The sequence below is a fragment of the Protomyctophum parallelum genome, assembly GCF_964188405.1.
Source record: "Protomyctophum parallelum genome assembly, chromosome: 5".
Lineage (NCBI taxonomy): Eukaryota > Metazoa > Chordata > Actinopteri > Myctophiformes > Myctophidae > Protomyctophum > Protomyctophum parallelum.
This window is the reverse complement of record NC_139702.1, coordinates 2719723-2736771: the sequence shown is the minus strand read 5'-3', so window position 1 is coordinate 2736771 and position 17049 is coordinate 2719723. Positions and strand designations below refer to the sequence as shown.

Sequence of the window (17049 nt, the reverse complement as noted above, 5' to 3'; positions counted from 1 at the left end):
ACACACACACACACACACACACACACACACACACACACACACACACACACACACACACACACACACACACTATAATTGTGCTTACAACTGGCTTGACTCCAAGAGAAAAAAACCCAAGTACTCAAGTAAAGCAAAGAACTACCTCGTATTTGTAGCACAGTAGGCTATTTGAGTAAAGGTACTTTTTCCTCCCACCACTGGATTAGAAACATGAGGAGGTGGGAGGCAGCACAGCCATACAAACTGGATTATAAACATGAGGAGGTGGGAGGCAGCACACCCATAGGCCTACAAACTGCTTGTTGGTGTTTGAAGACTTGTCTCGTTCATTCAGTCTCAGTCAGTCAGGCAGGCGTTGAGCTTTGTGCTGGAGGCTCATCATCTGAAGGTGTCTTGTGCATCATGCCTTCCTACACGGTAACTGTTGCTACAGGGAATCAGTGGTTTGAAGGAACTGATGACTACATCTACATCACACTGCTCGGCACAGAGGGCTGCAGCGATAGAACACTGCTGGACAAACCTCTGCACAATGCCTTCGAGAGGGGGGCGGTAAGTTTTTACAGCTTGAGTTACTATGCATGTTTAAATCACAAAACATACATTAACTATAGCCCTATTTGTGCTATTCTAAAATAGAGTAATATGAACATTTATCATATTCATATTCCATTCCGATTGTCTCTAATTGGTTTTGCGAGCCAATTATATCGGAATGGACTGAACCCTCAATATTGCTCCAGTGGACATGCAGTATGATGGATTGACATGTTTTTCAGTTTAGCAGAACTTATTATTTTATTTATTTATTTATTTTAAGTTTAGTTTAATTTAGTTTACTGAGGATATGCTGACAGTATAACCTCGAGGCAGGGAAACAACAGGAAACAACAATGCTAATTGTTTGCATATGTTATACACATTCCACATCAGCCCTCAGGTCTGGAATGTGTTGATCAAGTCTGAACTGGAGAAAACCCATAAATGGATGTTTACAAGTTGGATTTCAAAGTCTTTTAACCCAGTGGTTAGCACCAGATGGGACATGCCGACATGATTTGTGACATTTTGTGCACAACTTTTAAAGCCAATAGGAATGGCATCCGAAAAATCTAACAGATGTGTCTAGAATAGATCACATAACTACAGAGATATGTGTATAGCACAATGTGTGTGAGATTTGGACCACATCTGTAGGAGACTAGGGTTGTATTTTGCGTGTCTTAAGTACCAGGTCTTATTCCCTAACTTGAGTAAACTAAAGACCTGGAGGCGTGATCAATGCCATTTGGCTATTCTGAGTGGCCAAAGAGCATTGATCACGCCTCCAGGTCTTTAGTTTACTCAAGTTAGGGAATAAGACCTGGTACTTAAGACACGCAAAATACAGCCCATGGAGTAGTAGCTAAAAGTGTGTTTTGAAAAAGTCTGCCAGGTATAGCGTGTTGTGGATATTCTTCATCCAGAGAACAATAGTCGTAAGACAAAATAATCTTGAATCTCAAGCGTGGCTTTATATGCAATGCAGAGCCTATAAGAGGCATACTGTATATACAGTGTATAGTGCAGCAAGCGTGACACTGACACAGACTGTCTGAGGCTCATCTCCCCCGACATACCCGACCCCGGTCATTATCCCTCATCTTTCCATACATCTATAAACCATGTCCTGTTCATAACAATAGACTTTGGCCTGCTTGCCATTATCTTGGTCCTTGGGGATTTTGGTACGTGCCCACATTTACTAATACACAACTTTTCTGGCACCAGATTTGTTTGTCCAATTGTTTCCCACCATCTGGAGTTTGGGCACGTGCCACCCTGCCACCCATCATTAATGAACTGTAAACAGGACGTCCATCTAACTGGGCACTGGTCCCTTGATAACACCTTTTGTGAGATGGCGACATTTGGTATTCCCTAACAGGCCCTTGTGCTTGCCAATATTATGGAGCCTTACATAACCCATTTTGTGACATTTATACTGGAATACATTTTCCTTTAATACTCTCTTGCCATTTCATTGACTAGACTAGAACGATGCAACTTAGGAACCTAATAATACCTCTTGTCAACTTGTCATAGCACCCGTTTTTTAACTATCTGTCTGTGTCCCTTTTGTGCCCATTCTGTATACGGAGATCTCTGTAGTATCACACACGCACACACAGAGACCTGGCGCATTTATAGTAGGATACAAGCGACACCGAGTCAGATTTGAAACATTTGGTGTGGAGGTTTTGTCTTGGCCTATACTGTGTGTGTACTGATGGGTGCAGCAGTGCCAGAGACAAACAGATAGACCGACAGGTAGAAGCACCGGAAACACATTTGGGGGACACTAAGCTTTCTGCCATGATTTGCTAGCTGGGTGGCCGCTCGGGCCTGGTTGCGATAGAAAAACTAAACAAAACACATCACAATTAAGTTAAAAATGTATGAAACTCAGCTTTTCTTTATATATATATATATATATATTTAGTTTTTCCTGTTTTAATGTGAATTTTTACTTGTACATCTGTATTGTATTTGTGTTATTTAGGACCCCAGGAAGACTAGAGGCTCTTTCATGTGTCTCTAATGGGGATCCTTTAATAAACATAAACATAAACATACCTTTTGGCCAATTTACGTCTGTGCGCAGGTGGACTCGTATGACGTGATCGTGCCGGAGAACCTGGGCGACATTGAGATGGTGAAGATTGAGAAGAAGAAGTACTGGGTGCAGGATGACTGGTACTGCAGGTACATGACGGTGAAGACCCCGGCTGAGGTATGCGTGGAGTTTCCCTGCTTCCGCTGGCTGGTGGGCGACAAGGAAGTAGTTCTCCGTGATGGACAAGGTAGTCGTTTAGTCATGTCTGCATACCTGACTGTTATTGTAGGTCACGTCCATGACGTAGCATACTACCGCATGTGTATTTCTGATATACGGTAACCTTTATCAGAACTGTTTCTTATTTGAAAGATAAGGCCTCTTGGAGGAGAGGGGAGGTAGCGCCTAAAATAAATCAACATTCAGGTTACAAGCTAAGAAAGAGAATTGGCCCCGGGGCTCCCATTAGTCGTAATCTGTCCCATGGCACAATCAATCAATAAAAACAATGAAAAGGTTAGTGCTGTTCACACCAAGCACGATAACAATATCTACATTATGATTGTTGTTAAAAAAGAAATGCGTAGCTGAATTGGATGGCACAGTCCATACTGCAACTATAACTAACCTAATCTCAACCTCAAATAGCCTACAATATTAGTTGTACCGGCTGTACCTCCTTAAAATGTATAGTCGTAAGATTATATAATCTCTATATATATATATATATATAATCTATATATAATGGCAAAAATATATATCTATAATCTATAATCTATATATAAAATGGCAAAAAAGTGCTAAACCTAAAACAAATTGCAACATAAACTCTTTCAACTGATTTGGTTTAATGCGTGTTTGGTGCCATGCATTGTTTTGTTATTGTTCAGCAGTGTGGACTGGACGCTCACTTACTTATCTCACGCAATTATCTCACGTAATAATAGTTATTGTGCTTAGTGTGAATAAATACCCCTTTATAGACTCTGTGTAGATCTGTAGCTGATTTACTTTCAGCTGCAGCAGATACAATCCTTCTGGAAAAATATACACTGTCTGAATGTTTGATATAGCATCTCTTCCACTAGCCTAACATGTGTTTGTTATCTGTGTTTTAGCACGTTTGCCACAGGACGATAACACAACACAGGGCAAGCAACACCGACAGAAGGAGTTGGAATGGAGGCGAAAAGTGTACAGGCAAGATGCACGTTTTTACTTTCAACGAACTTATATCCAGGAAACTTGGTGAAGTGCTCCTTTAAACCCATTCTGAACGGGCACCCATTTTGGTGTTCGCATCATGTTATGCTTTAGCTATTGAAAAATAGCAGATCTACAAGCTCATAGCGCGCCACCGAGTGGCGCGCTACGAGCTTGTAGGTCTGCTATTTTTTTTAAATCGAAGAACGACTGACATTTTTAGAATCTGATCTCAGGTCAGAATGGGTTAATCGGACCAGTGTGTGTCCAGTGGAAACCTCGTATGAATCTGATCTCAGGTCAGAATGGGTTAACACTTTAGTTACAATGTTCGGTACAAAACTCTTCCTTTAATCCTAGCAGATGGAGTGAGTGGCAACCAGGCTTCCCCATGAGCATTGATGCTAAAGAGTCCAGTGACCTGCCTCGGGATGTCCGGTTTGACAGTGACAAAGGCGTGGACTTCAAACTGAACTACAGTAAAGCGTATGTACTGCCTTCATCACCCTGCTAGCTGAACTGAAACATGAACAGACCAAAGAACAATATATTGTTGTTTTTGTTTTGTTTTTGTGTTGTTTTGTTTTGTCACCTATAGATGTGCTGTCTTAAACTGGAAAAGCTGTCATGCGGTATAGCAGAATGATAAACCCAAAATGCAGATCGAGTCACAGGAAACAGTGTCAATTTCAAAAGTATTTCATAACGAAAAGGCAAAAGTCTTACACTGAAGTTGATACTCAGGAATCCAGGCAATAATCTCACACATGAGTGGCATGCAGGAAGGGGTCATACCTATGTTCCCTCAGCCCTATATGTTCCCTCAGCCCCGAGGTGCGCTGCGGGTCGGGAGAGGGTTGCGGTTAGGTTTAGGTGTCTGGCAGGAACACAGGACAAAAACTCACACTTAAGGAGCACGCAGGAATCAAAACGACAAAAAGACAAGTAGTCAAACAGGAACACGCACAGACGACATCAAACTATGAACTGTCAACATATGTTTGCAGTGAGTCCATTTTTATAGGGGGAAGGTTGATTGACGAATTGTTCACAGGTGGAATGACGAGGGAATTGGAGACAGGTGAGTGAATGGGCCTGCAGAGTGGAAGGGGAAGTGGGAGTGGCCAGGGCTGACATGGTCTGTGGAAAGACAGAGCCTAACAAAAGCTCCACTACATAAAAACATAAACAACATCTTAAAAAGCATTATAGAAAAAGACACAACCTAAAAGCACACAATAAAACAACAACAATACACTTTTCCTTTTGTTTAATACTGATGGCCTGGGTGGGGGGGGGGGGGGGGGGGGGCAGCCTGCTGGTTAGGACGTTGGTAGCCTTGGAGACAGCATGCAGGCGTTTTGTTTTCAAGGGCTTTGGGGATCTTGTACATCAAGAACAGGCTTTTGTGTGGGTGGGATCCTTATTGATCCTCAGGGATCTGCTGAGGTGGCGCTGGGTGTAGAGCTTAGAGTATATATTATACTCTAAGGTGTAGAGGTCTTCCAGAATATGCAGCTCACACCTGGTGTTGTTGTCAACAGTGTCTCAGGCCAAATTTCTTCAGGCGCTTGAGGTCATCCACTCTGCGTGCGTGCATGTGTGTGTGTGCGTGTGTGTGTGTGTGTGTGTGTGTGTGTGTGTGCGTGTGTGTGTGTGTGTGTGTGTGTGTGTGTGTGTGTGTGTGTGCGTGCGTGCGTGTGTGGGTCGATCTGTCTGTAATTCTCACAAAAAACGCTAAGCCGATCAGCACCAAACTTTGGTGCTGCCACTCCATTTTCCCATATATTGTTGAGTTTTAATTTTTATCATGGAAATGAATGAGGCTCTGATCAGGTTGAACCATGCCCAAATGTCCGTCAGTAGATTATGTCATAGACAAATGACATCGTACATGACTTATGTCAAAGTCCAAGATCCAAGATTTGAGGGGTGCTGGTGCTGGCCCCTCCACTGCATGGCTTTGAGGGGTGCTGGCCCCTCCACTGCATGGCTTTGAGGGGTGCTGGCCCCTCCACTGCATGGCTTTGAGGGGTGCTGGCCCCTCCACTGCATGGCTTTGAGGGGTGCTGGCCCCTCCACTGCATGGCTTTCCAAAACTATGTCATAGGCCAGCGAAGTCTATGGATTTTAATGTTTGTTCAGAGCCTAATTATTAATTTCCCATCCCAGCCAAGTCTATGGATTTTTGTTTAGGGTTTAGGGTAAATAATCAGCAATGTCCTTTTGCTGATATAAATACATCTTGTAATAAATGTATTTCATTTTTCATGGACATGAAAATCAACATACATCAACAATACATCAAGCTACCCCCAAAGACCTGGGCACCCCTCACTTCACACAAGTGTGATTTCCCCCCCATTCATGAACCACTTAAGCCACTTGAATAACTTTCAGAAATGGTCAAATTGTTAGCACATCTACAAGCTCACAATTTGTGGCAATCTCACTATTGTTGGAATAATTTTGAAAGTGTTTGTCACTTTCTCAACGTCACGTTTGAGGACCGCCATAGGGGTCTAAATTATTAACTCTGAGAGTGTGTAAATGGAACCAAATGTACAATTCCGAGTCCATTTGGTTCCATTTGTAGTTTGCACACAGCACACTCAGATTGAAATTTACACTGAAGATTTTATAGTGTAGAAATGGGCGTTAATTCAAAAGGTTGAGAATAACTGTACGTATTTAATGATGATGATTCTTCCATACAGAATAGAGAACCTGCTTCTGAACAAGTTCATGGACACGTTCCAGTCCTCCTGGGACGACTTCACTGATTTTGAACAGATCTTTGTGAAAATCAAAAACACAATGTCAGGTCAGAATCAAACTCAATCTCAAAATGTAATATTTATACCTAATCGATAATCGCTAATTCTGTTCTAGATTTCTACTATACAGTTTTTCAGTCTAGATATTTAGCAGATATGCTCTGGTCCAGAGAGACACAGTACAAGTTTGAGATCAGAATAAGTAGAGTGAGCATGAACTCCATGCAGTCAACAAACAACAGGTTTATGCAAAGGTTAAAATGTATTTATATATAGTATGTTACCAGTATATAGACAGATGCCAGGTTAATTTGTTGACCTGGCATCCTATAGTTTGTATAGTTTCAATGTACAGATTATGTATTAAATGCTTAAACTGATGGTAGGTTATTGGTTTTCCTATGATCATGATTTTAAACCGTTCTGGATTAAGAGCATCTGCTAAATGACTGAATTGTAATTGTTATTGCTGTATGCTGTATGTTTTTGTAACCGATATCTAATTTCATTGTGTTGTGTTGGGCAGAGTATGTGATGGAACACTGGAAGGAGGACTTGCTATTTGGCTACCAGTTCCTGAATGGTTGCAACCCAGTAATGATCCAAAAATGCCTCAAACTCCCAGACAAGTTCCCCGTCAGCCATGAGATGGTGTCTGCATGTCTGGAGAGACACACGACTCTGGAGCAGGAGATTGAGGTGCAGTTCAACTCTCTATTCAGATCTCTCACGCACGCACGCACGCACGCACGCACGCACGCACGCACGCACGCACGCACGCACGCACGCACGCACGCACGCACACACACACACACACACACACACACACACACACACACACACACACACACACACACACACACACACACACACTACAGTACATTAATTGTTTGATTTAGGCAGAATTTATTATAAGTACAAGTATTCTGATGAACATAGACAATAAGTCAGGATGAATCATCAGTTGTAGGCCTATATAGAGTTAGGCAGGCAGATAAACATGACTTATGCAAAATGGGTGTGTTTGTGGTTAATTTGCCCAAGTAACATTTTATTTCTTCTTTCCTGAAGACCAGGAACCCTCAAAACACAGGAAAATAAACCAAATATGTTGGATATGCATAAACCCTGTAATAGTTAACACAATTTTACGAAGACCGCGCCACTCTAAAACAAATTAAATCAACATTTAAGTATCGTAATGACCAATAAAAAGTAAACACTATGACACATTAAATAAAATGTCTGGGTTTCCAAGGCTAATGACACAATTTCTCCTTTGTTAGACCCTTTTGAATTTAGATTGACTGCAGCTGCACTAATTAAATCCAGATGATCTGCGATGAGGATGAAGATGACGTACTGTTTCAATTTTGCATGCACATCTTTAATTTATTAACTTGCTCGACAGTTTATGTGATGATGTGATCATAATATCTTTTAGTTTTTGCCTCAAGGGAGGGAGGGGGCGGGGGGAGGGCGAGGGGGTGTCATTAACAACATATCGGCTCTGTCGGGTCACGGGTGGTAACCTCATAACCTGTTACCTCATACAGTATGTCCCAAACTGTTCATTTCAAAACGCAGCTCGAGCCATGTTTCGAGCTTGCAGATCTGCAATATCTTTATTTTATTTTATTTTATTTATTTGCACAGTAGAAACGGACGGGAGAGAGAAACCGACAGGGAGAGAGAGATGGGGAGAGACATGCAACGAAGTTTGTCAGGAACGGGACTCGAACCCGCGAAGCGATGTCAGATCTTCTACCTTTGATGCTTTTGTGCGACACTGTAGTACGATCAAGTAGGGCGTCCATTTACGAGAAAAGCAAAATCACAAATAGTTCAAATATACCGGTAAGAGGTTTCTGCCCGACAGAGATAATCTTAAAACACACACAAACTGTTTAAAGTGTGTTTTCAGGCAGGTAACATCTACATAGCAGACTATGAGCAGTTAGAAGACATCAGTCCAAACAGCACAGACCCAGACACCCAGCAGTACCTGTCAGCTCCCATCTGTCTGCTCTACAAGAACACCCAGAACAACATGATGCCCCTGGCCATACAGGTGGGTGCTATTATATACTCACTCACTGCATGGGATTCTTAGCATGGCATTTCTGGGGCAGCTGCACTGCCAGTGCCACATCTTCCTATTTCCAATTTCTTCTTTAACCCATTCTGACCTAAAATCAGATTCATACAAGGTTTCCACTGGACACACACTGGTCTGATTAACCCCATTCTGACCTGAGATCAGATTTAAAAAAATGTCAGTCGTTCTTCGATTTTTCAAAAATAGCAGACCTACAAGCTCGTAGCGCGCCACTCGCTATGGCGCGCTATGAGCTTGTAGATCTGCTATTTTTCAATAGCTAAAGCATAACATGATGCCGACACCAAAATGGGTTCTCGTTCAGAATGGGTTTAATGTAAGGGTTAATTTAAAAGGTTTAGCATTTCTGCCTGAGAGGGACTTTTTTTTAATTACTTATTTCTAATGAATAATTTCTTTAAAAAAACGAAATAAAAGATAAACAACAAAGAAAGTAATTGGAAAAAACACATCTCCCTCATGCATTAAGTCACCAGAACCAACCAGGACCATGTGTTTTCAATTAGTCTAATATGTAAGTAAAACTTAGCAGTTAAACATTTCATAAGGATTTGCCTTTTGCATTTCGTTTATGTTGATATATTAATTTATGAAATCTGTCATTTTGTGGATACTCATGGGTGGGAGTTACAGTAGAGAGATTTTGTTATGTTGTCATTGTTCTGTCTTGTACTCTTGGTATATTTGTGATAAGGAGATGATACCTCAAGAGGTTATCCTTTCCAGCTTATGTATTGTGTATGATTTTGAATATAGTGATCCCCGCATTTGATTAGGGTTATTTAGAAAAGCCTTGTGTGGACAATTAATACTCAAGCAATGAATCTGTACTGTCGATTACGATGTCCATGACGTCAAATAAAATTAGAACATAAATACATAAATAACAGAGACAAAAACGAAAGATGTTATTATGTTCTATTTTCATTTTCTCCCCCCATTGTATCCCACTCCCCGTCCTCAGCTGGGACAAACTCCAGGGGAGGCCAATCCCATCTTCCTGCCCAGCGATGCTCAGTATGACTGGCTGCTGGCCAAGATGTGGGTCCGCTCGGCCGACTTCCAGGTCCACCAGAATGTCACTCACCTGCTAAGGACCCACCTCATCTCTGAGGTGTTTGCTATTGCCCTGTACAGACAGCTCCCTGCGGTCCACCCTATCTACAAAGTAATGATGCTCCCCTTGGATTCATCTCATTCTGCATAGATATTTGCTTGCTTGATTACTTAGCATTGATTGATTGATTGATTTATTGATTGATTGATTGATTGATTGATTGCCTTCTTCTAGCTACTGATCCCACACTTTCGTTTCACCATCGCCATCAATACCAAGGCCAGAGAGCAGCTCATCGGTGAGGGTGGCATTTTTGACAAGGTGCGAAACATATGAATTCAAGACATAATGTCTCTGAGATGACGATAAATAATTATTGAATATTTTTGGTTGTCTTCGTTTGTCAATTGATTATTTTTAGCTTCGCTGGCATCAGGGATCTATACTGGCTGAATTTACGGGAAACCTTCATTCAGTTTAACCACCTTTACCCTCAGAATAGAGCAGAATATACAAGCTCACAACACATATTGTATCGTGTTGTGAGCTTGTAGATCTGCCGGTGCATCCGAAATATTGTGGAACAATTTAGAAAAAATTGAACACAAATCGTGTGGAGGTCCCAAAATAATTTCAGATGGGGGGGGGGGGGGTCCACGGATAATAGATATTAATTTGGGGGTCTTTGGAATAAAAACGTTTGTTGGAAGGAACGATGAGTGAAATATTGAATCACACTGACATCCGCCTGATTTCTCATCCAGGCCAATGGCACTGGGGGAGGCGGCCATATTGAACTGATCCGGAAGGGAATGACGTCATTATCATTTAGGTCGCTGTGCTTCCCCGACGCCATCAAAGCCAGTGGCATGGACGACACCACGGAGCTGCCCGACTACTTCTACAGAGACGACGGATACAGGCTGTGGGACGCCATTAAGAGGTGTCAAAGTACATTTACTCAAGTACTGTACCTAAGTACAATTTTGAGGTATTTGTACTTTACTTTTCCAATTTCCAATACTTTTACTTCTACTCCACTACATCTCAGAGCCTAAACAACTTTAGTTACTTTGGAGATTACATTTTTGATTGGAAAACATACATTAATTAACCACTTCAACCCAATCTACAAGTTCACAATGCGTCACAACGCGTATTGTGAGCTTGTAGATTGGCTATATTCAGATTATACGGTTATTTATTGATTACACAGTTGTGAGCTTGTAGATCGACTATTTTCAAAAGATTTTGTACACATGAATTGTGAAGAATTTGGAATATAATTTAAAAAGTATTTTAACTCAAATATTCTTTCATGGCCGGGCTCCTTAATTGGCACAACATGGATGCACATGGGGGTAAAATAATGAAAGACATCATTTTGGGGGTCCTTGAGAAGCTGTTCTAGAGAATGTGTCTCCTTGCAGCTTTGTGTCAGCTGTGGTGAACATTTACTACTGCTCTGATGAAACGGTGCAGGGAGACCAGGAGATACAGGCCTTCGTTAAAGAAGTGGTCAGCTGTGGCCTGCAGGACTTCCACTACTGTGGTGAGTGCAGTGTGTGTGTGTGTGTGTGTGTGTGTGTCTGTGTGTCTGTGTGTGTGCGTGCATGCGTGCGTGCGTGCGTGTGCATAAGCCATAGTTCTCCACTTTCAATATGTCATCATTGGTTTGTTTGATAATGGTGTGTAGGCCTACTACAAGGAGGACAGACTCAAACCAACGTCTGTCCGTCCGTCCGTCCGTCCGTCCGCCTGCCTGATTGATTCCATGCCTGATCCATTCTGCATTTGGGTTCACTTGCTAGACCCTACACTCTAAATTGACACTCTTTTGAAAACGATGGTGCTTGGAATTACTTGTTCTTAATACCAATTTAATTTGACAGCCCATAATGGCGTACGTTCCTTTTTTAACATATTTCAGAGTTGCATCTGAATGATGCAACAATGCAAGATCACTTCTCTCATTTCTTTCTGCCAATGTGCAGAGTTTCCCAAGTGGTTGAAGACCCGCGAGGAGCTCACAGAGTATGTGACCGTGGTCATCTTCACAGCGTCAGCCCAGCACTCAGCCATCAACTCTGGACAGGTGAGACTGCTCATTACCCTCCGGTCAATTCTGACATACATACATGTTACATTAGTTGGACTGCAGGAATGGTAATGATCAGATTAAGAACAGTTATGTTTTGGTTTGTGGGGGCGAAAAGAGAATTCTCTGAAATATATGAGCCCCTACCTGACAACACTTAAAAGTACTGAGCTGTGTAGCTCATCTCTGAGTACAGGCTGAACAGTTGCATAATAACTGGAGATACTGAAGGCCTAGCTGTCACATGGGCCAACTCACACGGCCAGCAGCATGAGCAAGTTAGGATAGGAGCGCGGGCGACAAGTGAGAATTCATGCACGAACCACGAGCACGCTAAGAGCAGGGAAGCAGACATGGACGGCATTAGAAGGGAAAAGCACAGAAGGGAAGATACAGAAACATTGAGCCAGCTGTAGACATCTGGAGAGCCATAAATCTCAGCAATACAGCTATGTCGGGGGTGTGTACTTGTTCAACCCAAGATGATAGTACAGCCAGGTCGAACCGACCTGCTGTAGCTATCCCAGGGCAGTGCAGGGAAGTTTCCTGCACTACACACACCATATGACACTGGCCAAGAAATAGTAGTGGTCATTGGGGAAAACAACGAATGGACGAGCAGACAAGACGGAGATTGGCAGGGAATAGAGCAGATTGGCAAAAACAACGAACTAGGACATGACGATACAACAATAATATAATAGGCCCTGGAGATTGAGGCTTCTTCCATGCAGCCGAAGGCTCTGCTCCTCTGAAATGCTGTGTTATACTCTGCACTATTATGAATAAACTGGCACTACTACTAATCTAACTTTGTCTATATTGATCTGAGTTTCTCTAAGTCTGTCCAAGTGTTCTCCGTCTATCTACTTTTGGCTCTACAGGTTCACCAGCAGAGTCAAAGCAATAATACTTTTCTACAATCTACAATCAACAAATTCACAACACTTAGTGCAGGGGGCCAACACTGATATTTTCATGAATTATTTGGTACCACCTAAGGTGACCATAAAAGTTTTATATTTTTGTATTCCTACATGTCTCTAGTTTATATTTTGGTATGATAAGTCTTCCAAATCAGTAGCTTGGCCAGTTATTGCCAGTTATATGTGACCATGCACAGCACAGACAACCTATATAAGCCAAAACATTTCCAAATTTCATTATGCTTTAACCCATTCTGAACGGGCACCCATTTTGGTGTTAGCATCATGTTATGCTTTAGCTATTGAAAAATAGCAGATCTACAAGCTCATATCGCGCCACAGAGTGGCGCGATACGAGCTTGTAGGTCTGCTATTTTTGAAAAATCTAAGACACTTTTAGAATCTGATCTCAGGTCAGAATGGGTTAATAATGAAACTGTCAGGATGTAATAGACATTTTTAGAATCTGATCTCCGGTCAGAATGGGTTAAGAAGTCAAACTAGGGGGTTTTCATGGTTCTGAATCCATTCCAAGCATTCGTTTTGCACGAAAAAACACTCCTTGGGCTAATGCACTTAGTTACTTTAGTTTACACCACTGTGTGTGTGCTTCAGTATGACTGGTGCTCCTGGATCCCCAACTCCCCCTCCACCATGCGGAAGCCCCCTCCCGTGAAGAAGGGCGTGGCAGACGTGCAGCTAATCATGGCCAGCCTGCCGGACCGCGGGCGCTCCTCCTGGCACCTGGGAGCCATCTGGGCCCTCACCCAGCACCAGGACGACGAGGTATTTCCCAAAGGTCAAATTAGCCTTCGTGATTTGGGGGGATAAACAAGTTCGAAACCGGGCTAGTGACGAAGCAAGACACTGAACCCCTAATTACTCCTGATGTGCAGGTTGGTGCCTTGCATGGTTTCCTCTGCCATCGGTGTATGAATGTGTGTGTGAATGGGTGAATGTAATGCACAATCTATGTAAAGCGCCTTGGATAAAGGCGCTATATAAATGCACCATTTACCATTTACCTCAAAAACGGATATACAATTTAGTGTAATGTCACTGATATTCCTGCAATATCTTATTTGGCTGACCAGTTGAAACACTTTTAAACCCATGTATCAGTTAAAACTAATTTGTAGTTTACTTCACTTTGTAGGGCATAGTGTATATAGGCTCTATATGCACATACGTCATTTTGGAAATAACGCTCTCTAGGTTCCTGGTGCACCGATGTTACTAATTAAGGCTAGCTGTTCCGTTTAGTGTGCAGTGGTTCTCAAACGTTTTAATTTCAAGGGCCCCGATAACTCAGAGAGCGCAGAAATGGACAAAGTACATACGGGTATGGTGTAACAGTAATATTGTGGTTCTCAAAGTGGGGTCCGGGGACCCCCAGGGGTCCTTGGGTCCTCACTGCTCCCTTATTGAAAAGCAGCAGTATATAATCATTTAGATTTATTTGGCTGGGTCCCTGGCACAAAACATTTTTAGATGGGATCCGGGTCTATTGATTTGGGGGTCCTTGGCGTGAAAAGGTTTGAAAATAAGGTCAATTTGGCCTAAAATAAGGTAAATTTGGCCTAAAATAAGGTCAATTTGGCCTAAAATAAGGTAAATTTGGCCTAAAATAAGGTCAATTTGGCCTAAAATAAGGTCAATTTGGCCTAAAATAAGGTCAATGTTTGTGTGTGGTCTCCCCGTCAGCTGTATCTAGGCATGTACCCCGATGAGCACTTCACAGAGAAGCCAGTGAAGCAGGCCATGCACGCCTTCAGGAAGGAGCTAGCAGAGATCAGCTGTGGCATCACACAAAGGAACGAGGGACAGACGATGCCCTTCCACTATCTCTGCCCTGATCGAATCCCCAACAGTGTCGCTCTGTGAGGCTTCATATTTACTACATGTCAAAGAGCATATCGTCTCATATCTCATATCGTCTCATATCTCATATCGTCTCATATCTCATATCGTCTCATATCTCATATCGTCTCATATCTCATATCGTCTCATATCTCATATCGTCTCATATCTCATATCGTCTCATATCTCATATCGTCTCATATCTCTCCCCTGATCGAATCCCCAACAGTGTCGCTCTGTGAGGCATGCTTATTGGCTTCATATTTACTATAATTATAATAATTATGTCAAAGAGCATATCGTCGCTGTAGGGCAGAAACCTCCTTTCTCCATATTCAAAGTATTATTATTTTTGAGTGGTGCAACCACTCCTACAACCAGCAATGTCCGTGTACCTGTGTGTGTACCTGTTGTCATGAGCACGAGTGGTGTGCACATGCGTGAAATTGGAACGACACGAGTATGTGACTTATTAATACCAGTAGGGGGCGCCAGAAACAGAGAGAGGGGTATGCTGTGCCTGCTGCCTGCTAATGAGAGAGAGAGAGAGAGAGAGAGAGAGAGAGAGAGAGAGAGAGAGAGAGAGAGAGAGAGGAGGGGGGGGGGGGGGGGGAGAGAGGGGAGTTGCACCACTCGGTTCACACAGGTGTGATTTTTTCTTAAATGAATGCCCTACTTGATCATAGTACTACACCGTGTTTATGATGATTTTGTATTGCATATAATGTAAATATTTGTATGTCTTTAAAGGTTTTATGACATTCATTTTCATTTATTTTTCTTTTTCTTTTTTCTTTTAGGTTTTATGACCTCAATTACACCCAAAAAACCTGAACTTTGAACATTCAGTGGATTTTCTGTGGTCTGAAGTTTTCTTTGGGGTTTTTGGGGCCTTTTGAGCTACAATGAAAACAGGCAACACAGTGAAACAGTGACATCTGCTGGCAAATCCCATTGACATATATGGGATTTGCAGTAAGTGATGTCACTTACTGCCGGCAAATCAGAGCACCTGTTTGAGCCAGAAAACCCCAGATCACAGAAAATCTACTGAATGTTAAAAGTTCATGTTTTTTGGGTGCAATTGAGATTAGAAAACTTTAAAAAAACAAGAACAATTCCAAAACCTGTTTTTTTAATGTCACAATCCCTTTAAATGTTTTGATGAATTGAAAATGGAGGACGCTGATGGAGTCTTAGTGCTTTTCCTGGTTTTATCCCTATTAGCAGTGTTTGTATTGACCTGTACCTTCCTCAAACTGTAACCATTCTGCAATCTGTTAATGCAATTTTCAATAAATCAATCAATCAGTCACACAAAAGTATCAAAAGTATCAGATCCGCAAGCTCGAAACACAGTGTGAAGTGACACGATCTGCTACTTTTGATATTTTTCATTTGAGTTGTGAAAAGCAACAGTGGTTTCTTTAGCACATGAGTGTTAAAAGCTTTTTGGAGCATGTCATGTGCTGATTCTTAGTTGTTAGGTTCTCTTCAGTTCACTTTAATGTGCTCATATGTGTAGTCATCATATAATGTATTATTGTAGTTTAGTGTTGCACTTGCTAATGTGTAAGGAGGAGTGGGATGTATGTCTTATACTGTTTAATGCAAAGCAAAGTCTTTGTCAATTATGTCATCCTTGAGTTTCCTGAGTTTATGTATAAAAGTATACTCAGGGCCGGCCTTAGGAATCTGGAGGCCCGTTTCAAGACCAAATATGAGGCCCCCATATACCTATGACATCATTATTTTGTTGATACAGCCGTATATTGATACGAATAGTTTGACTGTTCAATATCACACGCAGCCATTACTCTCGACAATTAGCAACAACAACACCTTTCCTCATCCTGTCGGCCCTTCACAATTAAAGTGTCTCCCCTTTACCTCCCAATGCTGCACATTTTACCATATTATTTACATAGAATAGGTGTAACTTTACTAACTTAACATTAACATTGTGGGAGAGAGCAAGGCAGTGAGTGAGCGAGAGAGAGAGAGAGGGCCAAGAGTGGTGGGGGTTGACTGAGGGGACTTCAGTGCACTGTACACTCTTGCTTCGTGTCCCAGGTTAGCTTGGTGTGGAATGTGCTAATTTGTCCCCTATATTCAAAGTCTGATTTCCATTGATTGTTGGCTGTGTTTAGCATGTATATGGCTGTGGAGTTTTGGTAGAAAATCATAACAACTTGTCTAATATTTTGGCATGTTTAAACCTCCAGGAAAATCCGTGTTGAGGTTCTTAATCCACTGTTTTCCATTAAAACGTCTTTGTCCTACTGTCCAGTTGGGATTGTGTTGAAGTCCAGATACTTTTAGAGCTTCAATGCCGTGAGCCATGTAATTTTGAACAATCCTTTTAGTCATCTTTTTTGCATTGTTAATATTGTATTTGTGTTGTCTCAGCCTT

At 41.9% G+C, this 17049-nt stretch overlaps 1 protein-coding gene across 1 annotated transcript; it reads left to right on the top strand.

Annotated features, from left to right (window-relative positions):
- Positions 1–360: 360 nt before the first annotated feature.
- On the top strand, positions 361–14668 carry LOC310859502 (polyunsaturated fatty acid 5-lipoxygenase-like). Its single transcript, XM_083766078.1, has 14 exons — positions 361–552; positions 2645–2843; positions 3715–3796; positions 4163–4285; positions 6517–6623; positions 7103–7275; positions 8501–8647; positions 9660–9863; positions 9987–10073; positions 10517–10695; positions 11183–11304; positions 11747–11847; positions 13392–13562; positions 14481–14668. The coding sequence occupies exons 1-14, from the start codon at positions 403–405 to the stop codon at positions 14658–14660; spliced, it is 2025 nt and encodes a 674-aa protein (XP_083622204.1). The 5' UTR covers positions 361–402; the 3' UTR covers positions 14661–14668.
- Positions 14669–17049: the final 2381 nt, after the last annotated feature.

Bases quoted from the DNA above. Each gene is read 5' to 3' on its own strand.
- LOC310859502 (XM_083766078.1), top strand. From the start codon at position 403: ATGCCTTCCTACACGGTAACTGTTGCTACAGGGAATCAGTGGTTTGAA. The intron at 2,844-3,714 runs GTAGTCGTTTAG...TCTGTGTTTTAG, and splicing joins AGTTCTCCGTGATGGACAAG to CACGTTTGCCACAGGACGAT. The intron at 9,864-9,986 runs GTAATGATGCTC...GCCTTCTTCTAG, and splicing joins CGGTCCACCCTATCTACAAA to CTACTGATCCCACACTTTCG.